The following is a 24344-nucleotide window of genomic DNA, read 5'->3' on the forward strand; positions in this document are numbered from 1 at the left end:
GTTTTTACTTCTTTATAGCAAGAAACGTTTGAATGGTATTTAGGAGAAATAATTACGCAGGGAGCACAAAATATATTTCTTACTGGTGTTTCTTCCCTCCCTGCAACCTGTTTTCATGCTATGGGTCAGGACTTAACAGCTCTCAAGAGTGTCTGGCTGAATAGTGGCAGGCTTCTGAATCTCAAATCAAGTGCTCTTCAAAGCACCTTACTTCACTTGAGATAAAAACTAGAGGCAGGTTTTTTCTATCTGGCCTATTCATCAAGTATAATCTACTGAATTGTTGACATTTCTAAACACTAAAGGGATTTTAAAGATCTTATTGCTCTAAAGAGAGTTACTTGTAATACAGAATAAAGAGGCAAAATGAAAAAAATACTGGCACATGAAAAGTACAAAACGAAATAACTGAAAGCAAATAGCTATAATTTGACATATAGTTTCTTTACAAAACACATTTTTGATGTAGGAATCAGCTCAAATGTTCAACCCTCCCCCTAACTTTCTGATAAATAGCAATGTTTATTTTAATCAAAAATTAGTCATAAAAGTCTTGCATTTAATGTGATACCAGTTTCTGTCGTTCATATTTAATATATTTGTTTTCATTCACACTGAGACCTACTGTCTGAAGCAGAGTTGTTTAAAAAGAAATTAGTGTGACCTGTCTTTTAACCTTTCCCCTTCTCATTCTGTGTTTAAAATTCCTTAAAAGCATGAGTTTCCCAAATGGTGGGCAGAATGACTGCTTGCTCACCAATGCAATTTTTCTCTCCTTTTAATAAGTAATATCAATCACTGAATAAAAATGTGATTTTTCCTACCAAAAACGGGTTGAGCCAATATTACAGAGGTCAAATTACACTTCACGGGTTTCTGAAGTCCAAAGATTATTTGGAAGCAACACCACAAAAGGCTTTGTTACCTGGAGTTTGTAAGTGTAGCTCTGAGTCACGAGGGATTAGCGCTGCAGAGATATTGGAAAATGAATTATGTAATGTCTGCATCCTTACCTGGGAGTTACAGGAACTGCACATCATTCAGTGGCAGTTCCATGATAGGAGAAATACCTTTTTTTTTCTCCTCTTCTGGCCTGCTTTTTGCCACTGCATGCAGTATCTGCCCGTGGCATTTGCCACTGCAGAGCTGAAGTTTCTATCTTATGAAAATCTGCAAAAATAAACTGGTCATCTGTTTGCAAATGTGCAGAGTTTTGTAAACCAGCAATACTTTTATCTTTCTAATATATTGCTTTCTAAATGTATTCTTATCTTTTTAAAACAGAGGTTAGTAGCAGTAGTTTGCACTTACATAGCCCTTTTTCACTTCTCTCTCTCACTGTTTTGAAGTGATTGAATAATTTGTGTTCCTCCACTCATAATAATCCTGCAAAGCAGACCCAGAAAAATACCTGTAGCAAAGAAGAGCTTGTCCATGCATGAAAAGCAAAATAATGGGGGAAAAAAAAAAAAAAGCTCCAGAAAATTAGCCTGCTTCAAAAAGCTATTAAATTGTTCCTATCCCTGAAGCTTTACAAATGTGATAATTGTTGTGTTCTGGTGGTGCAATATGTTTCTGCAGCAAGCTGAGGAGCAAGCCCTGGTGTCTGGAGGAGGGAGCAGGGGCAGGGAATCCTCCCTGTGGGCAGCCTGTGCTCCAGGTCTGAGTGCCCAGAAATGCTTCCCAGCCCTGCTGGGCTGCCGAGCAAGGGAAAACTTGTAATTCCAGCTGACTTTAAAAAGTCAATATGAAGCACAGGGCTGTTCCTGCTATAAAACAATAACCCCCACCCCTCCCCTCCCCGGCTAACATTTGCTTTTTGAGTTGGCAAAGCACCATTGAAATGCACTTGCAATGGAGACTTGCCAGTGTGGTTTGGCTGTCTTGGAGCAGAACCTTTCTGTGAAGGGTTTCTGTGAGCTGGGTGATTTTATCAAGAGGCAGAATACATTTGATCACTTATTTGGTGTAGTTGCACAAGGGTGTTAATGAGATTTCTGAAAGGTGACGGGAGCCTGGTAAATTACAGTGAACTTTACCAGATAGTTTTGGATGCAAACTCAAACATTTGCGGAGGTTTTCAATCTAGCTGAAATTTCTGAGGGTGACATTAACACTGTAATCCTGGAACAGAGGAACAGATGCTTCTGCTCTGAGTGCTGTTTCTCCCTCCTGCCCACATCCTCAGCTTTTGTTTGTACACACAGTGCCCCGAACACTCCTCAAGCTTTCCCAGTAGAGAGCCTCAAGTTGCTGTAGAGCATCGTGGGCATCACCAGCAGCTCTGGAGCGTTTCCAGTGAGCCATCTGTGGTGTGACAGGAAATCTGTGCTCCGTGGCAGGCTGCAGTGCCATTCGGAGAGGGAGCAGACACACTGCAGGCACTGACTCAATGAGAAGCTTCACAGAGTTGTGGGACTGAATTCCTCCCCTTGACCTTTCAGGCTGGGAGGTAAGAGTTTGGTTTGAGAGAGTCATCAGGTTTCCTGAATAATCAGCAGATATGGACAAGCACTTGCAAGGAGGATTCATCCCTCCCTGGTTTATAATGTGAGTTAGGCTGAGTGGCTGACTTGTAGACAGCTGCAATTAGGTTGAGTGAACCCATCAGGGAAGAGGATGTGACATGAACATCAGCACCCACCCGGGCTGTCCTGAGAGCCCTGGAATCACCCAGCCTTGCATCACTGCTCTTACGTAAGCGCAGGGAGGAGATGTTCAGCAAAAGGAACACATCCACAGGAGAAATGCCCTTGCTTTGGACACGCAGATGATGCCATCAGACTCATGAGCTGCTGCTTGAATTCAGAACAGTGTTTCCTTTCAGGATTTAGGTAGTATATTCCAATCTCAACAATATATTCTCAATCTCATGCCTAGATTATGTAACTAGATTATATCAACTCCTGCCTTCCATCTTTCCCTTTCTTCACTCCATCTTTGTCACTTCATTTCTTTCCCTATGGCTGTTCTCTTTCACTCACCTTTCTGAACATTACTTTTTCAGTTAGAAGGAAAAAATAAAACCCTTTAATAAAGCATTAATATTTATAAATCACTACATTTTTCCATCTGCCTTGATATTTTGTTGTTTTCCTTTTTACCCCTTTTGTGCATTCAGACCATAAACTCTTCAAGGCAGAGACATTCTTTCCATTTGTGCCTGATAAGAGCTGTATCAACATTACTATAGTGTGCTGTGTAAGTATTTAGTCCAGTTCTGCTTGTGAGATTACCACAGGTTTCTCTGAATTGTGGATCAGACAAGCAGTTGAACACCTGCAGTCCTTGGGCAGCCTATAACCATTCCTGATGGATCCAGCCCTTCTTGTAAACTTCTTCATGATCCAGAGACCGCAGCTAGAACATAAAGGAGCTGTATTTTTATCTTCCACTTGAGTCCCTTCACATGTAACAAATCCACGTGTTGGAATTTTTCTTTGGAATGAGTTTGTTTGGGCTCATTGTCTGTACTTCACTCTCCTGACACTGAAAATAATGGCTGGAGCTGCACATCGATAAACCCACCCATCTCTACCCACTCTGCAACTGGAACTTCTTCAGCCACCCAAAATACCCCAGGGATGCATTTTTACACAAACATGTACAGAATTGAATTGTATTGGTACAAATATCTCTGAACAGCAGCCAGTGTTATAAAACCAAGCTTTAAATTCCGACTCAGGAATCCAGATTTCTGGTCAGAAAACAGAAACAGGACCATGTGGCACATCCAAACAAATCAGCAGAGTTTTAAGTGAATTCTCCTGGATATTATCATATCCCTTTTGTAAAGATGATACACTGAAAAGTGTATCAGTGTTCTGAAATGTTAAATGGATTTTTGCAGAATATATAATTAAAGGAAGTAGATTTATTAATGGCTTTTAATTTTGCTATGTGTCTTTAAAAATGCTGTTCAAACAATCTGTTTGTGCTATTGGAAACCCACACTAATGGGTGTTCTGTAAATGAAGTGAAAGTCAGAACTGTCCTGGTTTTATTTTACATTCTCTAAGTGGGGGGAAAACAGGAGTTTTAGAATTGTGTTCCAATGTTCTCAGTAGTGCTATCTATCCTTTAGCAGACAGACATACAGGTAGAAGTTTATTTCTCGGTTATTCTTACTGGAAGGCTTCTCTCAACACCTGGTGTTAGCAATAGTTAACACCATGATGGCTTGGGTTGTGCTGCAACCTAAAAAAAAATTAAATAAATAGGACTTGCATATGGTAGATGTTATTTTAACATGAGTTTTAACATTAATTGATATGGTTGTTAATTATAAGCCAAGCACAGTTACCTAAAATGTAGAAAAATTTTAGAATGCTCTTTCTAAAAGTCAAGTCTCATGTTCTTTAAGGCCAGTTTAGAAAATGTAGAAATGCAAATTTAGAAAATGTAGTTTAGAAAATCCCTGTGATCTAAAAACGGTGATGTAGTGTCAATGAATATAGCAGAACAGGAAGAAGCTGAGTTCGTGTCCGTTATACAGAAAAATAGCTACCGACTGTTTTATCTCCTGAATTTGTTAAAATACGCAGCCAATTGTAACATGAACCTGAAAGATTCACAGTGAATGGTTTAAGAAGAGTTTGTGTAAGGCTGAAATGCAGCTATGAGAGAACAGTTTGGCTCCATTCTCTCCACAGATAAATGTTGTTGGTTGTGAGACCCCATCATTATTTGTGAGCCAAATTTGACAGCAGCCATATGATTTCTGCCTGACACAGGCCTAGGCCAGTTGGAATGACTTTTCTGTTCCTGTTAATGTCTTCAGTGGCCAAGTGCTTATTGTTCAGTCATTTTTGAGAAGTGAACTTCCATTAACTCAGAAGTTATAATGAAATTTTGGTATATTTTCATTACGATGTTTTGGCATGTAAGTAATTACAAAGTTATGTCAGTATAAGTGATGTATCACTCCAGTAGACCACATATCATATAAAAGAGAATTAATTTCATCAGAATACAGATATCTGGTGCCCCTCAAGCTTGGCAAGAGAAGAAGCCAAAACTTGCAGTAACCTCCATGTCAAATATCTGAGAAAAACCTTTCTCTCTAGAAGAAATTTAATCTTGTACCTGCACACCTTTGTGTTTACATTAAGCCCAAAGGTAGAAATTACTACTAATAGGTGACAATAAATAGACATGAAGGGGGAAAACATCATGTAAAACATCTCTCTTGTGGGGGCTTTGTGGGATGGGGAGAGTTCTGCTTCCAAGAGAAGTAAGTGGGATGCAAAGCTCCCCAACTAAGGGTCTGCATCTTTCATTTTCCCAGCATTCCTAAAATTCTTCTCCCCACCCCCCTCTTCCCCCTGAACCAAATCCCTTCGGCTTTGGTGACTCCAGTCTTCATGGAGTTGTAGCAAATGGGAGTGGAAGGGATCTGGAGAGGTCATTAACCCATCTCCTGCCCCAAGGCAGGCCTGCAGCCATACTGCACTAATAAGCTGCTCTTCTTTTTCCTTTTTTGTTATTTTGTTTTTTTTTTTTTTTTTTTTTGGTCAAAGATCCAAGGAAATGAATTGTAAAGATTTTTGGGAAGTTTGGGCCCAGCTGTTAAAGCTTCGTGTAACTGTTAACAGAGTCACGAGGCTGACTACAGGGAAATTACTTCAATATGAATCAAATTAAGGACAAACTATCACCTCATTTTTTAATGAGATTCAGTGGTTTTGCAACTGATTTTGCAACTTTTTGGGGTTTTTTGCTACAGTATTACACTTAAAATAGGTATGAAAATATAATAATTATTTTAGAGTAATATACAGAATTACTTGGGTTTTAGATTTGTGCCAATACACATATATCTGCTTATCACATATACCTGCTTATCACATGGTTGTTAAAAAATTGTTGTATTCTCCATTGCTTAAAGCATTTTACAGAATATGTGATTTTTGTAGCCCTCCCTAAAACAATCCCCTTGATAAAGTAGGATACACTGACAAAACCACTCACTGGTATTTTTGTATAATAGGAGTTTTTTAATTATAAATAAATATTATTTAAGAAATAATATTTAAAATAAAATTACATTAGTAAAATGAATTGCTCCAATTAATTACCTAAATATTATTATATAATAAATATATTTATAAGTATGTTTCTTATATATACTATAATATATAGTATATCGTATCATATCTCATATATCATATATCATATCTAGTATATTTATCATATATAATATTATTTATTATATATTTATTATATATTAAATTTTAAATAGTATATATTTATTATATATTAAGATATGCATATTATTATAAATGTTATTTATTATCTAATAATAATATTTCTTTAATAAAGAAATAATGATTTAATTAATAATTTAACAATAAAATAAATAACAAATAATATATACTATGTAATTAATAAATAAACCAAACATAGCAGCCCACTGGAAGTTCCTTGAATAGCCATGATGTGAATCTTTGCATCCCAGAAAACCATCAGTGAGTATTTGGTCCTCTGTGCTGGGACTGGACTCGCTTTGTCCCTTCTGAGCTGTCCTTTAACATCATCTCATCTTCCACTTCTGCCTTTTTTTTTTCCCCCTGTTGAGAACAAATAAAGTAATTAGAAGTTTTCTTCAGGCAGAGGGAGGAGCAGACACAAAGTATGTCATAAGTTTTGTCTAAACTGTTTTCCTTAGGTAATGCATGCCCTAAAGCTGTGTGCTTAGCTGGCTTCAGTGTAATTGTTCCTACCCTGCAAAGCCTTCCTGAGTGCCCAAAACAGCACCAAACTCCCACCAAGCCCCTTCCCCAGCTGTGCCCTGCTCCTTCTTTTCCTTTTTCTTCAGCCACCAAAGGAAAATTTAGAGTCTGATTCTGAAGATGCCAAATTAAAACTTTCCTGGCAGCCTCTGTGGGTGAAAATATTGTGTGATCATGTCATTAAACATGCTGCAAGAATGCAGGTACACAATTAACTTTGCACAAAGGAAGTTTACTCCAGCATTCCCTAATATTTCACTGATAAAGTGATAAACTGATAAATACCCTAGTATTTAATTGATAAACTTTATTTTCCTTTTATAAATTGATAAACACCCTAGTATTTCACTGATAAACTTTCCTTTCCCTTGATAAACTGACAAATACTCTAGTATTTCACTGATAAACTTTCTTTTCCTTTTATAAATTGATAAATACCCTAATATTTCATTGATAAACTTTACTTCCCTTTGATAAACTGATAAATACCCTACTATTTTATTGATAAACTTTCCTTTGATAAATTGACAAACACCCTAGTATCTTATTGATAAACTTTGCCTTCTTTTGATAAACTGATAAATACCCCAGTATTTCACTGATAAACTTTACTTCCCTTTGATAAACTGATAAATACCCTAGTATTTCACTCATAAACTTTCCTTTCCTTTGATAAACCGATAAACAGTATTTCATTGATAAACTCTACTTTCCTTTGATAAACTGATAAATACCCTAATATTTCACTGATAAATTTTCCTTTCCTTTGATAAATTGATAAATATCCTAATATTTCACTCATAAAATTTCCTTCCCTTTGATAAATTGATAAATGCCCTAGTATTTCACTTTCCTTTACCTTTCTTTCTAAGTTATTCCAAGGAGAGTGATTGTAAGATCCTATTTTCACTTGCACATTTACTTTTGCTTTTACATGATGACATTTTGCCTTAAAATACTGTTGCCCTGCCAGCCTGCTCTCAACTACATGAAGTTTTGTGGTTCTGGAATATTTCAGTAAAAATGTTAAATTATTTAAACTAATTTTATGTTTAGCAATTAGGCCATGAATGGGTTTTTGCTGTCCTGTGAAAACCCACCTGTTTGGCACAGTCAGTGCATAGAAATTGATTCTTCTGCAGGTGTTTACCTGCTTTTAGGAGCAGGGGAGCTGTGCCCACATTTTGGGCTGGGGAGAGGGGCAGGAAGCAGGAATGGGGAGGACACATCCAGAATGTGTGAGAAGAGGAGGAGGAGAACAAACCAGGGGATTGTTAAACAAATTAAATTAAATTAAACAAATTAAATTACATTTGTTAAACAAATCAAATTAAAAATTGTTAAATCTGGAAAAGCAAGTCCTAACAGCCTCAGATTCTGTTTCTGAAATTGGGAGATACCTTTTGCCATGTGTTTTATGTGCCTCAACTCCCTGTCTCTGAAATGGAGGTAACTTTGCTGCCTTCTCTCCCAAGAATATTAGAAAAATAACAAAGCTAGTATTTGTGAGCGCAAGGAGGGCAAGGAAGGGGAGCCTGGTGCTGAGTTTGAACCCAGGAAAAGGAGCTGGAAACAGAGGCAGGGAAAATGCAGGGATGTCAGGGACAGGAATGAAGAGCTTGGGTGCAGAAAGCTGAGCCTGGGGACTGCAGATAACCAGAGAAGGGACATTTTTGGCATGAAAAGCAGTTGTGGGATGGAAAGCCTGGGCAAGGATTGGGATTGCCAATGTGAGCACAATGATCCTGATTCTTACCAGGCTGATCAGAGAAAGAGAGCTTGAGCAGGATGGGGGTCAGAGCCTCAGAAATAGCAGAGAGGTCTGTCCAGCAGAACACATTTTGTGTTTAGCTGGGGCTTTAAATGGGATTGTTTCTCTGTGGTCAGCAAATATCTGTGGAAATGTGGTGCTGGTGTCCTAGAAAGATCACAGCCTGTTCATACCATCACTTACTGCCTTAGCCCAAGTGACCAAAATGTCCCTATTGGTACCAAAAATAAAGGCCAGCTGCTTTACCTGTAGATGTCTGTACACTACCATGCAATGCATTTCCTCTTTGTCTGTGGCTTAACATATACAATATTTTTAAATGGTGTTAATATATTAGGATTATTTTCAGCCCTGTATATGGGCGTACAAAAAATTTCTCCACATAGAAAATTCCTCTGCACAGAAAATTTATCCACACAGAAAACTTCTCCACTCAGAAAACGTACGGAATGATATTTTGAAATATCTGTGCAGGCTTTGTTCACAGAGAACGTGTGTGTCCAGTGATTCTGATCTTAAAGACAAGATAATATTCAGCTGTTTTCAAAGGACTCTGTGGTTTGTTGTTCAAAATAGGTCTGCTCTAAGGATGAATGTGGTGTAGGCAGTGAAATGTGCCTCCTGGAGAACCAGCAATTTTTTAATAATGTTTGGAAGTTGGGATTGTAGAGGAAAGGATTACAGGAGGAATGGTCTCATAATTAAAACATGGAAGGTATGGTGTGTGTCTCTGCCAATAGCACTGAACTTCTGTGTGGTCATGTTGCTTCAACACAGCATTTTTGTTTCAATACTTTTATTTTGTGTCTCTTGCTTTCTGAGTGCCTGTCTTGGGGATTCTTTGAGAAATACTAAGCACCCAGCTGCGGATGAAGTTAGCATTTGAACATGTGGAATTCTGTAAACTGCTAAACATTCTGGGAAAGCAAGTCCTAACTGAGGTTCTGTCTCTGAAATTAGTAGATACCTTTTGCCATGTGTTTCATGTGCCTCAATTCCCTGCCTCTAAAATGGAGGTAACTTTGCTGCCTTCTCTCCCAAGAATATCAGGAAAATAACACAGTTGGTATTTGTGAAGCATTCAAGTGCTATATACTGACATGTGCTATTGAAAAGCCATTCTGTCTGCAGAACAAGGTTTGAATAGTGCACAATAAATATGTCAGAAAAGCTCAGAGTAAACAGTGACAAGAAAATAAAATACTGGCTAGCCAGTCACTAAAGGAATAGCCAATCCCTAAATGAGCACTGTGCATCCTCCTCACTGAAGAAGATGAGGAAGGAGAGAATAAGGCCTGTGTAATGAAATTCTGTATAATAACAAATACACCTGTAAAAAACTCACTCCCAACATCCAATCTAAGGATCTTGAATTTTTTAATTTCCCATCTAAATCTTTGCAATTTTGCAGACATTCTTCTGTCTATTTTCTGAAATAGACAGTATTATAGCAGTATATATTCTAAAAGTATATATTTATTTATTTACATTTATCTATATTGAAAATATAGTATTATAGCAGTATATATTTTAAAAGTATACTTTTATATATATACTATTATAGTAGTATATATTATGAAAGTGTATATATATAAAATATATATAGTTACATATATTGTATATAACATATATAATTATATCCATTATATATATTATAATAATTGTATATATATACACTATTATGGTAGTATATATTATAAAATTGTATATATAATAATTATATATAATTACATATATTGTATAGATTATTGTATATAAATATATATTATATAGTATATAGTATATTATATATTATATTTTATATAGTATATAGTATATAGTACATAGTATATAGTATATAATATAATTATTGTATATATAGTTATTATAATAATTGTATATATACACTAATATAATTGTATATATTACAAAAGTATATTTATTTATATATTATTTATATACTATTATAGTAGTATATATTCTAAAAGTATATATTTATTTATATTTAAAATATAGTAGCATATATTCTAAAATTATATATTTATTTTAGAATAAATGTAGCAAATGAACACAGCGTTTACATGAAAGATTTTTTTGTTTTCTGCCCCACTTTGAAGTCCAGTGCAGCATGGCAGGTTTTGCAGTGGTTCCCTGTCTGTGATATTTAGTCAGGGATATTTAGTGTCTGAGTGAGATGAGTTTGCTGGGCCTTGGTTCTGTCTGCTCCTCGTTACAGAGATGCCAGCAGGGAATGGAGGAAGGTTGGATTCCTTCACTTGTCTCTCCACCCCCCACATCCCCCTGCCCACAGCAAAGTACTGTGCACTTTTTTAGAGAGAAAATGTGATTGAGAGATCTTCCAAGCGCTTCCCTGTACTTCCCAGCTTCTCCTTCTCTGCTTTGCAGCGCTCCCATCGTCTCGCACAGCATCCAAGTGCCTTTCCCCAGCACACCTTTTGCTCAGCAGCCAGAGGAGAAAGGCTCGTGCCCTGTGTGTGATGGAGGCAGAAATGAGGCAGCACCATCAGCCACAGCCAGGTTTAACTTGCCTTGGAGTAAGGGGAGAGCTGTGGGTGAAGGGTTCTCTGCCACAGCGCTGGTTTAGTGCAGCTCAAATTCAGAGCTGCAGTAGCTGTGTGGTATTTACAGGTGTGCGGGTTGCGCTTCTCAGGCAAAATGCTGCCAGTAAATGCACACCTCTCTCCTATTCCAGCACTGGGCTGTGGCATCTCACCCTGCACACAGGCTTTCCTGCTCCTCATGCATTATTTTCTGCATTTCCTTCCCTTGGAGAAAATAAAAGCACAGTTCTTCTCCCAGTGCTGCCCACGGCCAGGAGTGGCCAGCGGTGGGAAGCCCTTGGGAGCATCTCTCAGGCTACACCCAGCTGCCCAGTCTCAGAGCCAGCGAGGAATTCTGCAGTCAGCTCGCTGAAAATTCAGAGATTTCCTATGCTTTTTAATCTAATTCTTATGTTACAGAAGTTCCAGAAATACTGAAGAAAGGGAAGCTGTGTTTAGGTGTGATAAAAGCAAAAATGTGGCAAAGCTGAGAATAAGGACAGTCCACAGAGCTTCCTAATTCAGTTTTGCAGCCACTGCTGTTCTCCTGTTCCCTTCAGAAGCGAGTGCATTTTAAAGGAACCACCCAATTTAGCCTTTGCCTACTAAATCTTTCAAGAAATATGCTCCTTCCATGATACCAATTTCATAAATTATTGCACTGTGCAGAAGATGCTCAACTGTCTCATCTGACCCAGCCTGGGTCCAAAAGCAAGCCAGTCATTAAGCAAGTAAAGCCTCAGTTTTACATTAATTTTCACCTCCCTTTACAAAAGCTAAATGGTAATGTCATGTCTTTTCTACATCGCCCTCAGAAGGAGGGTGGAAATATTTTTTTCATAGCTGAAAAATAAGGTTTATTGTGCAAGGACCATGTGTTTGTGGGCAGCCATGTAACCTCTGTCTCTGTTTCCCCATCTGTAAACTGGATTTAATGTTCCTACAACTCACTGGGGAGGGCAGGCTTTGATTAACATGTATGATTGCCTTCTACAAATGCAGCCGCTGTCACTGCTTGGTTTTATTAGCCACTATCAGTAGAATATGAGGAGGAAACATGCAGCAGAATAATGTGCAACCAGGGTGAGCCCTCTGCATCTTTTGACCATCATATAATTTAGTTTCAGACTCTTGTCACCATGTGTGCATATTAAAAATAAAACTCTACTTACACTGCTATAGAAATCAAATAATTTGGTGTAGGGGTTGACATGCAGATGAAACACTGGTTTTTAAAGGGGAAAGGTTTTTAAAGGGGAAGGTTTTTAAAGGGGAAAATGCCCATAGATGTACTTAAATACCTTGAGAAAATTTGTGTTTTGCTTAGGAAATATAACTTGGTGTAGATGTTGACATGCAGATGCAACACTGGTTTTTAAAGGGGAAAATGTCCATAGATGTATTTAAGTACCTTGAGCAAATTTATATGTTGTTTAGAAAATTTTCATAAGGAAAAAAAATCCATTCCAATTTAGAGAATCCAATGTACTGAAAACACAAACCTGGTCTTTACAGAAACTGTGACGCACGGTCAAAAAAGCAGCAATGAGATTTAAAACGTTGTGCCTTTAACATGTCAAATATAAATCCTTCGTATCATTCCTGTTGTGCTGAGGTTTTCAAAACAGAAGTATTTTGGAATGTGAGAATAATATTATGGTAGGTAAGTCTAGAAGAGTGTTGGGGAAGTGCTTTATTTGTGTGAGTAAACACAGAACAGCCGGGGAAAAGACGGCATTTCCAAATGCGCCACGCGAAACGAATTCATCTTTTTTTTTTTTTTTTTTTTTTCTCTCCGTGTTTTCCTGTCTTTCCTCCCTCTCTCTCCCCTCCTGAAACCCTCCTGCCACAGCGGCTGCATTTGCCTCCAGACTTGTCAGACACAGTGAGCCGCGCGAGCAAACAGGAGCTGGCAGGATCCGCCAAACTGCTGAGCTCAGGATGCAGCGCCATGGCCATCGGCAAGCAGCACCTGGACTTCTAGTGGATTCTGCTTAGCAGCCTCGCTCACGTTCAGCTGACACCCTCATTAGGAGTGTTAATGACTTATATAAATATTTTTCTTAATGATTTGACCCAGCAGTCTTTAAAAATATGTGTTATCATATGAGGCCTTCCTTTTTTTCCTTTTTTTTTTTTTTTTTTTTTTTTTGTGTGTGTTCTCTTTCTTTGTACTAAATTTGGTCTCATTTGGGTTTTGCTTTTTGTTAAATCTTTTTTTCTGTTGGCTTCTGCCATTGTTCTGCTCCATTGGAAGCAGGTAATATTTTGTTCCTTTACTTAAAATACAAAAATTGCAATTACCCTTTCAATTTTTTTTTTTTACATTAAAAATAAAGGGATGTTTTTCCCAAAAGGATTTTTTATATAGTTACATATAATATTTTGTATGAATAATGTGTTTATTGAAATAAAGGAATGGAACTTATTGAAATAAAGGAATGGAACTAAGCAATTCGTTGTCATGTGTTATTCAAACAGCAAACTACACATTTTTAAAAACATGCATTTCTGTAATTGAAACACCATTCTTAAATTTCAGGAAATCCCTACCTCATTTTATTAAATATGTAATAACAAATTTATAATACGTAAGATAGTTTTTATTCTAATAGGCCTGTAATTGAGGATGGGGGTGTTTAAATCAGAATATATTATAGATAATTACTTTGCCTTATGGCTTACTACATGGACTAAAATGCACTTGAATGGAATTTCCTAACCAGAGAGGAAAGAATTGGTTTCCTTATGTAGTTCAAAACAGTAATCCTAAACAATTGAAGTCAGCACTATGAAATTATGTCAACAGACATAATTCAAGATGGAAATTCAAACCGACAGCTACATTAATGCTGGGAAACCAGAAGAGTGCATTGGAGCTGGGGGAAGGATGTCACAGAGAGCTGGTCTAAAGCAGGGCAGAATACACAAGTAATTCAGCCTTTTGTACCCTCAGATATACAATTTGTGAGCTCCTAACTGTTCTCTGTGTATCCCCGTGTCTCTCTCATCAAACAAAGGAACAGTGAAGCAAAGCTGACCTGGGAATTAAAGTGGTTTGCATTCTTTCTTCTGAGGCTGACTTCCATTTTGAGAGGTAATATCTTCTTCTCTGCAGAACTTCCAAGCCACCCAGCTGTAAGATTGCATTACAGTTTCAAAATTTAGTCTTTATAATAGTGTATTACATGGCTGGAGTGAAATTGAGTCTTCAAAGAACGTGTTAATAGGATGCAATAATGGTAACATATTTTGATGGGTTTGGAAAACCAAGACTTGGGAAGTGGTTTGCTTTTTTTTTTTTTTTTCCCTCTGCAATCCAGGTTCTTCTTTATTTTTTTTCTTGACAACGCTGTGTAAAACAAAGACATAGCTTTTAAAACTGTCTAACTAATATGATGAATGTCAATCACTTAAAAAACTCCACTGTAGCATAAACACATACTGTATACAGCTTTTATTCTGAATTAGAATAATTGAATCAATGACAGTGATTTGCCAGGATGTCAAATCTATCCATCATATCCTGTCACTACCAGTTTATTTTTTGTGATCAAAATCAAAAAGACTACTATTTTGTCATCAGCTATTTCATTAGTAGTAACAATCAGGTTTTCTCTTCTATATTTTTTAGATAAGCCTGTTATATTTTTTATTTCAAAAGACACAAATCCTTTTTAAATCTTTTCAAAATAAAGTTTCAGAACTGAACTGTCAGTTTGGTGAAGAAAAAAGACATCTGCTTTCCTATGCCAACATATTTAAAATATTATCATTGATGTCTCAAACATTTTTTCTCTTTTTGTATTATGTGTAACACTGAATGGAAGTTCTCATTAGATAAGTAATTGTGCCTTTTGAAAGCATGAGATAATTTAAATACTTAGGATAAAGTGATTTTTAACAAAGGTGAAGTTTTACATTGTACGTCTTTTTAATGTAAATAACACAAAACACACTTTATATTCTTTGTGGAATCTAAAGTCACAAGGCATATAAATTGCTGCCAACATATTTAAATAGGTCATTGACTTAACATACAGAGGAGAAAATATCATTAAAGTCACAGTCCCATTTCTAGCTGAGATATTACCTGATAATTGTTAGTGAGCATCTGCCTATATGTGTGCCCTGTGCATCTGCAAGGCTTCAGTTTCCAAAACTTCAGCAGGGTAATATTAAAGCTGACAAACAGTTTGAGTAATAAAAGGAACTCCTTCTACAAACCTGCATTAGTTTGGGTTTTTTTCTGAGTCACTAAATGTGCTTTGTAAAGTGTTAGAGAATGCAGTGTTGTTTACCTAAGGCAAGGACATGGAGTGTTGGAAGATTTTTAGTTTTATAAAGATGGGGTAACTGAGATGTGTTTGAAAAGATTTCATTCTATTATTAGTCTCATAGAAGGGTGAGATATAAGAAATGTAATTAGTTTAATCTCTCTCTTCACAATGTCATCTCTATTGTATTGTCTTAATACACTTTATCTCAGTATTTATATACAGATATTCAAAACCATATAAACTTCCAATCAACTTTTTAAAATCTTCTACAAGTCCATTCCCCACAATGGAGCAAAATCTCTCTTCTTTTCTCCCAAAACCTCCTCTATCAGTTACAACTACACCTGAGAGTGACTTGGCTAATCCAGCGAGCTGAGAGGTGAGACAGAGCTTTGGGTGTGCTGCCTGATAGCAGGCAGAGAGAGGCCAGATTTGGGGTAGATATGGGGTAGAGAGAGGGTAAATATGGGGTAGAGAGAGGGTAAATATGGGGTAGATAGAGGGTAGATAAAGTGTAGGTAAATTGTGGATAGAGTGTGGATAAAATGCAGATTTCAGTCATCGCGGCAGCGATTTTGACTTGGGAACCGAGAGAAATGTTCACCTGGTGATTTTCTGTGCCTTTTGCCCATGGCCACTCTGTGCCTGTCAGGCTCCTGTGTACAAACCATCCTTTTTCAGTTCTGTCTTCCCTTGACTTGAAGGCAAATATTTAAGCAAGGGGAGCAGCTCAGGTAATCGAAGAATGGGCACGGCCTCCTGTGCCAGGCTGTGCCCATGTGCTCCCAGCTCCTTTTGGCATCTCCAGAGGCCCCTTGCTGGCTTGGAGGGAAATCTGTGCCATCCTCACTCCTGCTCAGAGATTGCAGAATGAGGGGGGGTTTGTTTATTGCAGATTTTTTTTTTAAGCAGAACTTCCTACTTTTTAGCAGGCTACAAACTGAAACCACCGAACTCAGCAGGGAAACAATGGATTCATCCCAGGGAAGACGTTCCCAATTCAGCACAAGAACCTGATCTTTACAGAAATTGTGACACACAGTCAAGAAAGCAGTAATGAAATTTAAAACGTTGTGCCTTTAATATGTCAAATAAGAATTCTTTCTATAATTCCTGTTGTGTTGAGGTTTTCAAAATATAGGTGTTTGGAGCATGAGAAGAATATTATCGTACGGAAGTCTTTTTCTCTGTTTGTAAAGACATTTCAAAAGCAATTTCCAGGGTGCAGCTGAATTCAATTTTGTGTAACAGTAGCTACAAGCACCTGGAAATAGGCATTCAGCTACTCCAGATTTGATACCTTTGTGGTAGTACACAACTGGTTTAATATTTAAATTTAATATTAAGTAGTGATGCTGTTCCAAACACAGCTTTTGGGAAAGTGCAAAAGCCTTAAAAAATAAAATAACCTTTCACCTTGCCAGTATTGGAAGGTGAGCTGCTGATCAAGTTTCTCTGAAACCACAAGGGTGTAACACATCCCATTAAAAATGTGGCTGGGCTGCAAGAGCTAAACTCAAACACACACTCACATATATTAAACAAGTATTTCTACAGGATCATCTATTAGAAATTTAAAGTGTTCTTCTTCTTTTGTCTGTGCTGGAGAAACATCATAGCTACAGAGCACAACAGAAATAGGAAAGAAGATGCTTTTATGCCTTTAAGAGATGGTGGAAGCAAGTCCAATTCCCCCATGCCATCTCTTGGGATTTCTATTTTCTCTTGTGAGCTACATGAGTGCAGGACCTGCCTGCATTTCTTTTTTTAATCACACTAAGCACATGATAGTGCTTATTCAATAATAAATGTACCTGTGTAGAAGAAAAGAATGAAAGTGAATCTTCTTCTTCTTAGGGAAAGAATGGCAAGGGGGTAAGAAAGCAGAAATTCCAGCAAGCTTTTTTTTTTCCCCAGGTTCTATTTAATATAAGCAAATGTTAGAATCTTTTTCTTTTCCAAAAAATAAAAAAGAAAAAGAGAAAAAAAATGTATTTCAGCTCCTGAGTAGATGGATCTTTCAGGGCTGTTGGGCATCCAGCATCCCAGAGCATCTGCTGAAAATTTGGCTGCTTATTTAAACTCTGCCTTTAAACAATTTTAAAAGTTATCAGCCGCATCAAACTAATTTGCAGACCTCCTGTATATATCAAAACAAAGATACTTTTTATGTTTTCAGCATTTTATTGCATGAGGATTTTATAGACCTGCAGAACTTGATCTGAAAAGTCTCCCAGAGAAGTCAGTGATAGACCAGGAGCAATATGGTAGGGTAAGGACCAGAGGATAGATCTAGAGAATTTTTAACTGCATATTCCTCTAGATATTTAAAAAATGTATTTTAATGTCTTCTGGCATTGAAGATAAATGCAAAACCCAAAATATAGCAAGATTTAAAAAAAAAAAAGTCTTTATGCTGGCAGAGTTTGAGTCTGAATGTTCATAGCCTCAGAATCTTCTCAGCACTCAGAGTGTCAGAGGTATTCTCTTAAAAGTCCTGAAATTGGTGAATTTTGGTGCACTTTCAGATATTTCTTTCGAAGTCAGGTTGATGCAGGTGCACTAAAGAAAGCTCTTGCTGGAATTTCACAGGGCTGGACTCAGAGAAGAACAGAAAGGGTGAATGGATCTGATGTAGGTATGAAATCAAGCAGTTTTCAGTGCCTGCATTTTGAGATTTTGATATATTGTGTGGAGAAAGCTGTTTAAAATGCATTGCTTGGATGAAACTTCCCAGCATTTCTTAGAATGCATTTATTTAATGCAAATCAAGTCAGAGCTTCCACTCATAGGCCAGGGCTGATTGTGCAGGGCATCATGAAACCTGCATGACTTCAAATCAAATTTGGCTTCCTGACCCGTTTTAAATCAGGACAGGGATTCTTCCAGCAGGGCTTGACACCAGTTCCAGCTCCACTGTCTCCAGCTCACGGCTGGGAGCTGCAGCTCTTCATTCCTGAGCAGGGGAATGTCAGTGCATCCCTTTCCTTCCTGGGCACGTCCAACATCTCCGTGGAGCCAGCAGGTGAACGTGTCAGACCCAAAGGTTCCTCAGCTGTGGGATGAAACTCCTGCCAGCAGCATGGCCTGGCACCTGGGAAAGGTGAGCTGACCACAGGAACACAGGGTGGGTCAGGCTGGAGGGGACAGCAGGGCCATCCCTGAGCACTGGGCTGTGTCCAGCTGGAATACCTCACTGAGGGACACTCCACAGCCTCTCTGGCAGCCTGTTCCAGTGCTTCATCCCCCAGGCAGGGAGGAAGGTCTCCCTGACGTCCGGCTGGAGTTTCCTGCACGTTCCAATTTCTGCCCGTTGCCTTGTGCGCTGTTGCTCGTGGAAAACAGCTCCCTTCAAATCCTGGCACACACCAGCAGGGTCCTCCCCTCTCAGCCATCTCTGCTGGGGCTGGACAGGCCCAGCTCCCTCAGTCCATCCTCACAAGAGATGCTCCATCCCTTCCTCATCTTTGTTACCCTCTCCTGGATCTGCTCCTTGTCTGAGGAGCCCCGAGCTGGGCACAGCATTGATAAATAAACCTCAGCCAAGTGGAAAGCACTTGGAATAATTCTCCAGCACAATGAAATTCCCATTTGTGGTTCTTCCCAGCCTGTGTCCAGGATAGTTCAGCAATTTTGGAAAATTACTGGAGCGAGAAGGATTCTGACAGCACAAAGGAGATTTTGACAGCACAAAGAAGATTTTGACAGCACGCTCATGGAGACAGTGGAGCAGCGAGTCCATCTGCGTGGGAGTCATCCCAGGAGCCATCTCAGAGCCAGGAGATTCATCCCAAATCACCAAGGTTCGTGGCTGAGGAGCTTCAAACATCATTGTGAACTTCACACAAGCAAATAGAACTCGTCCCAACAAAACAGAGGGGGAAAGGATTAAAGCACAGGCAGGGTGGATGGAGCCACAATTACTTCAGGGAAGTTATTTTGCAGTCCTTGACTGTAGAAGTCTCAATGAAGTTTTGAATACACACTAGCCCAAACAGGTGCAAACCAGCAGCAGTTCACAGAAAGGAATTGAAACACAGTTCAGGAAATCATCAGAACCAACAAAAACTAAGTTTAAATAAGAATTTAAGGGTTTGAATATCTACTTTGCTAAGTAGCAGTCTTGACTTAAGTTCAGAGAAATCAAAGTGGGCAACTTGCTTCTTTGAAAGCAAAAAAAAAAAAGTATGAAATCTAAAAAAGTATAAAATTTAAATTTAAAATAAAGTTTATAAAAGAATTTAAGGGTTTGAATATCTACTTTGCTAAGTAGCAGTCTTAAGTCCAGAGAAATAAAAGTGGGCAACTTGCTTCTTTGAAAGCAAAAAAAAAGTATAAAATTTAAATGATGGGGTTTTTACTTAATCCAGTCTGACAGGGGGAGTTTTAAAAATAAATAAACCCTCCCCTGCAGTATTTGAAGTACAAAGCTGCAGAATACAGACTGATTATGAATCCACCTTTGCCAAGAAAAATCTAAAGGGTAGACCATAGACAGTTACAGAGAGAAATATATGTTTTCTTCACTCATTATAAATGAGCATCTTTATTGTAACAAGAGGAACGTGTTTATCCGCTGCATGCAGTTCCCTGTAAATCAGAGCCCTTCTGTTGCCCTGTAGGTAATTTCTGTGGAATAACTGTTCATAAACTCCTCAGAACCCATTGGTGCAGGCCTGACCTGAAGGAGGTTATCTGTGAATCTCCAAACTTCTCTGGTGCAGCTGGAAAAGCTTGTGTGTCCCAGGAGAGGAAGAGCTGCAATTTGCAGCCCTCACCCATTTTAGCTGCCGGGGAGTACGTGAGCTCTGTCAGGTGCCTGGAGGCAACTGCAGCCTCTCCTGGGAGATTCCAGGCGACTTCCAGCTCCTGTCAGGCACCTGAAGGCAGCGGGGATCCTCCTGGGGCACCCACAGAACCTCTGCTCACCATCTGAGCCACCTACAGTTCAGCCCAGGTGGTGAGGTGTGACCGTGTTCACAGGCGTTTGTGGTTGAGGGAAGAGATGAGGATCTGACTCCATGTTTCAGAGGGTTTGATTTATTATTTTATGATATATGTTACATTAAAACTATACTAAAAGAATAGAAGAAAGGATTTCATCAGAAAGCCAGCTAAGAATAGAATAAGAAAAAATAATGACAAAAGCTCTGTCTCATGCTCTCTGTCTGAGCCAGCTAAGCTGTGGTTGGCCTTTAATTAGATACATCCTACATGGGCCAATCAAAGATCCACCTGTTGCATTCTACAGCAGCAGATAATCAATATTTACATTTTGTTCTTGAAACCTCGCAGCTTCTCAGGAGGAAAAATCCTAAAGAAAGGATTTTTCATAAAAGATGTCTGCAACAGTGAGGGTCCAGCACCAGAGGCCTCTACCAGCCCAGCAAAACCAGTATCACAGTCCTTTGTGGGGGCACAGCAGCCCCAGCACACAGCCCACCAGCATCAGACACACATTTTCAAAATCGTCATCCTCTCACCAGGGATACAACCAGGATGGGAAAGGAAGCAGCGCAGAAGGCCCTGAAATTCTCAGTGTGCTGAAGGACGGACAGCAGAGGCCAAAACTCGAAGGAAAGCAGGTTTCTTGGAGGGTTCCATCACCTTCCAAAGATAGAGCAGGAGTTCTGGCAGCTGGGGGTCTCATGGAAATCTACAGCACATCAGCAGCACACATTACCAGACTGATCAAATGCCTTCACTGCTTTGGGCTTTCATTTCTGCAGACCCTATGAAATCATCCTCATCTTCCACATGATCACTTTTGCAAACTACCTCAGAGTAGTGAATTACCTGGGGTAAGCCAGCCTAACTGTCTGCTGATGCACCGGGGTTTTCTTTCTTCACAGCTAAGAAGAGAATGTTGGGGGAGGAATTAATTTAAGCAAGAACCTGCCAAGCTGGCTCCTATCCAAACTGTGCTCTCGTTTTACTACTGCGCACCTCGTGCAGCTTCCTCCAGCCTCTGTTTTCTCAAAGAAATACTGAATGATAACATAGGATGAATGATAATGTGGGAGACTTCCCTAACACCGTTGTCCAGCTCCAAAAGGAGCTACATTCTGTGCTTTGTTTTCCACCCAAAGAGCAGGAACATGGCTCTGTCCCTGGGCTTTAGGGGTTTCCTGCACTGTTCAGCCAGAAAAACACTCCCACAGTGCCTTCTCTCCCTCAGAATGGGACCAAGCAGGTCCACCCCAAACCCCCTTCCCACACCTATAATTCCAATTCCCTCCCCTATTTCCAATTGAGGAGGGTGTTGTTTGGGGTGTCTGTAGGTGCCAATCACACTCTGACCAAAAACAGGGCTGCAAAAGAAGAGTTATTTTGAAAGAAGACCCTACACCATCCCCAGAGTGGAGAACCGGAGAACCCTTATCAGATGCACAAAGCTGAACCGCTGAAACTGCAGACAAGAGCAAACAGAAACAAACTGGGGGGGGGGGGGGGGGGGGGAACTAAAAGAACCACACATTTTCAGTTTTTGTAGTGCTGTTTTTACCGTGGAAAAGTGGAACAAATTTAATCCTTAGCATAACTCTAAGCTGCACATATTAATTAAGCAGGGAAAGGGAGATAATATATTTTAGTCAGTAATACCAGAAAAAAATCAAGGTTAAAAATAAAAAAAGCCAGACACCTTTGGCCATTGAACATGAGTGAAATGGGACTTCCAAAAGGCTGGAAAGCCTGGGGGAAGCAGTGTGTTATCAGTCCCAGGTCATTGTCTGCTACTGTAATCTTGCCCCTACAAATAAATCCCGTGTTGGGCTGCCTGAAGTGAACCAGCCCATGGGGGCATTTTGCTGGGTTTATAAAGATAATAAAAAGAAGAGGGGAAACCTCCCTTTCAGTGCTGCACCCTGGGTGGGAAAGCAGCTCTGCCTGGCTCCTGTGGCAGGGCACATGCTGGCTGGTGCTTACCTTTTACAAGGAATTAAAGGCGGCGTGCACTCGGTGCGAGGCGGCTCCAGCACGTGTGTCCCCCATGCGTGTCTGCTTCGCCATCAGCGTGCATGGCTCGTCATCTGTCTGCTCTGAACAATAACTGTTAGGTTAGCAGCCTTTTCACTTGTAAATGTAAATATTGTATCTAGAGCACAATATTTGAAACACAAAATAGAGTGTTATTAAGACAGCGCTCACACATCAATTCTTGTGTGACTATAATTTGTGAAATGCCTTAGGAGGGGCTTATAAATAAAGTATAAGGTGTTATTATGAAATACATTTTAACCAAATGCACAGAAATGTCTCGTTCCTATTGAAATCAATAGCAAAACTCCCGCTAATTTCAGCGGTGAAAAGAGGAGAGACCCTTGGAAATCGCTGCATTACACCGAGAAAATATATCACAGCACATTTCAGTCTCCACGAGTAACACAGCTCTGGAAGAAAAAAAGGGGGTGAAGATGGATATTAGAACATGCTGAAGATTTTCCTGCTGCCGGCTGCGGTGCCTGGCGAGGCAGCACGTCCCCACGGAGCCACACTCCATCCATCCATCCATCCATCCATCCATCCATCCATCCATCCATCCATCCATCCCCTGCCCGCTCCCAGCTGCGCTCCCGGGCTGCAGCAGATCCAGCGGGGGTTCTGGGCCGATGCCACCCAGGGCGATGCCCCTTGGCTGGGCTGGCAGCAGGGCGAGGCTGCCCGTGCCCCGCGGAGCGCCCGGCAGCGGCTGCGGGCACCGAGCGCATCCCGGCTTCTCCCCGATGTGCAGCCAGCCAGGCGGGCACTTCTCCCCTTCCACAGGGCACGGCAAGCAGCCAGCCAGCCAGAAATGTCCCCTCTCCGCCACGGCCAGCGGGGCTGTCACTGGAATCATCCCAAGGTCCATCCGCGCACATCCCGCGGCTTTGTCGCACAGCCCTCGCCCGGCAAGGAAAACCTTGGGAAGGGCTGGGGATGCGCCATGGAAGGGCTGGCACTGCACCATGGAGGCCGCTGGAGCACGGGCAGGGGAGCTGCAAGGCTGGGAAAAGCCGGGAAGGGCCATGGGGAGCTGCCCCTGGCCGCGCATCGGCACCTGCGGGAGCAGCGCGCAGAAGCTGTCGGGGGAGGAAGGGATGGGAAGATCTTTTTCCGTTCCTGGTTGAGCGGAAGTTTCCGTAACAAGCTGCATTAGTGGGTATAAACATGGTAATTAGCTGTACAAGTGCTGGGTTTGTACCTGTAATTAATTGTTCCCAGATTCAAGTTAGCCGTGTGAGGACAGACCTGCCTGTTGTGGTGTTTAATGCAATTTATCTCTTGCTTATAAATACAGAACATGCAGGTCTGATAAAAATTTACTAAATGTACTAAAAGATGTACTAAATGTACTAAAAAATGTACTAAATGTGCAAAAAAATTCAAAACTGTTGTTCCCTTGACATTTGTGAATGGATGCCTTTAAAACTTAAAATGTCCTTAAAATTGACCAGTATCAAAATCAAGGCACATTTTTGCTTGCTTTAAGCTCTTCATTGTAATAACCATCATCTCATGCTTTGAGCAAAGCTGCTCTTTTTCACCAAAGGATCCTGAGTTTACGTGCATTTTATCTCATCTGCAGCACTGCAGCCGCCTCAGCAGCACAGCCCTGCTACCCCAATCTCCAGTGAAGTGCTATCAAATATGCCAAAAGGAGAACATAACCAGCCTGGATGGTACCTCTGCTTTACAAAGGCTGCTTGTGATGCCTGTGCTTTGACTCAAAACTCCCCTCACATTGGCTTTTTAATCATGAGATCCCTTTTTTCAGCACAGCATCGAGAGTAACAACCGCAGCACAATGAGCCAGCTTCATAGATATGGGAATGTTTAGATTTCCCTGCCAGTGACTAAAGGCCTTTAGCTTTCACTAGCCAGTCCCAGCTCGCATTGTTGTTGCCTGTTGATTTGTCTTCTCTCATTATTCCTTGACATGCAGCTCTCCACCCACGCCCACACTAACAACCCTCACACAAAGCGCATTGAGGTATTAACCAGGTTACAAGTTCAATGGAAAATTACACTAAGATTGTGCTGT

At 39.9% G+C, this 24344-nt stretch overlaps 1 protein-coding gene across 1 annotated transcript in view; it reads left to right on the plus strand.

Moving 5' to 3' along the window:
* ELP4 (elongator acetyltransferase complex subunit 4) overlaps window positions 1–13497 on the plus strand; it is a 142946-nt gene extending 129449 nt beyond the window's left edge. Inside the window, exon 10 of the mRNA XM_063160553.1 lies at window positions 12895–13497. Coding sequence (XP_063016623.1) covers window positions 12895–13026 — 132 coding nt within the window. The 3' untranslated portion in view covers window positions 13027–13497. The remainder of the gene's footprint in view (window positions 1–12894) is intronic.
* Window positions 13498–24344: the final 10847 nt, after the last annotated feature.

The sequence above is a fragment of the Melospiza melodia genome, chromosome 6 (assembly GCF_035770615.1).
Source record: "Melospiza melodia melodia isolate bMelMel2 chromosome 6, bMelMel2.pri, whole genome shotgun sequence".
In the NCBI taxonomy this organism is placed as follows: Eukaryota; Metazoa; Chordata; class Aves; order Passeriformes; family Passerellidae; genus Melospiza; species Melospiza melodia.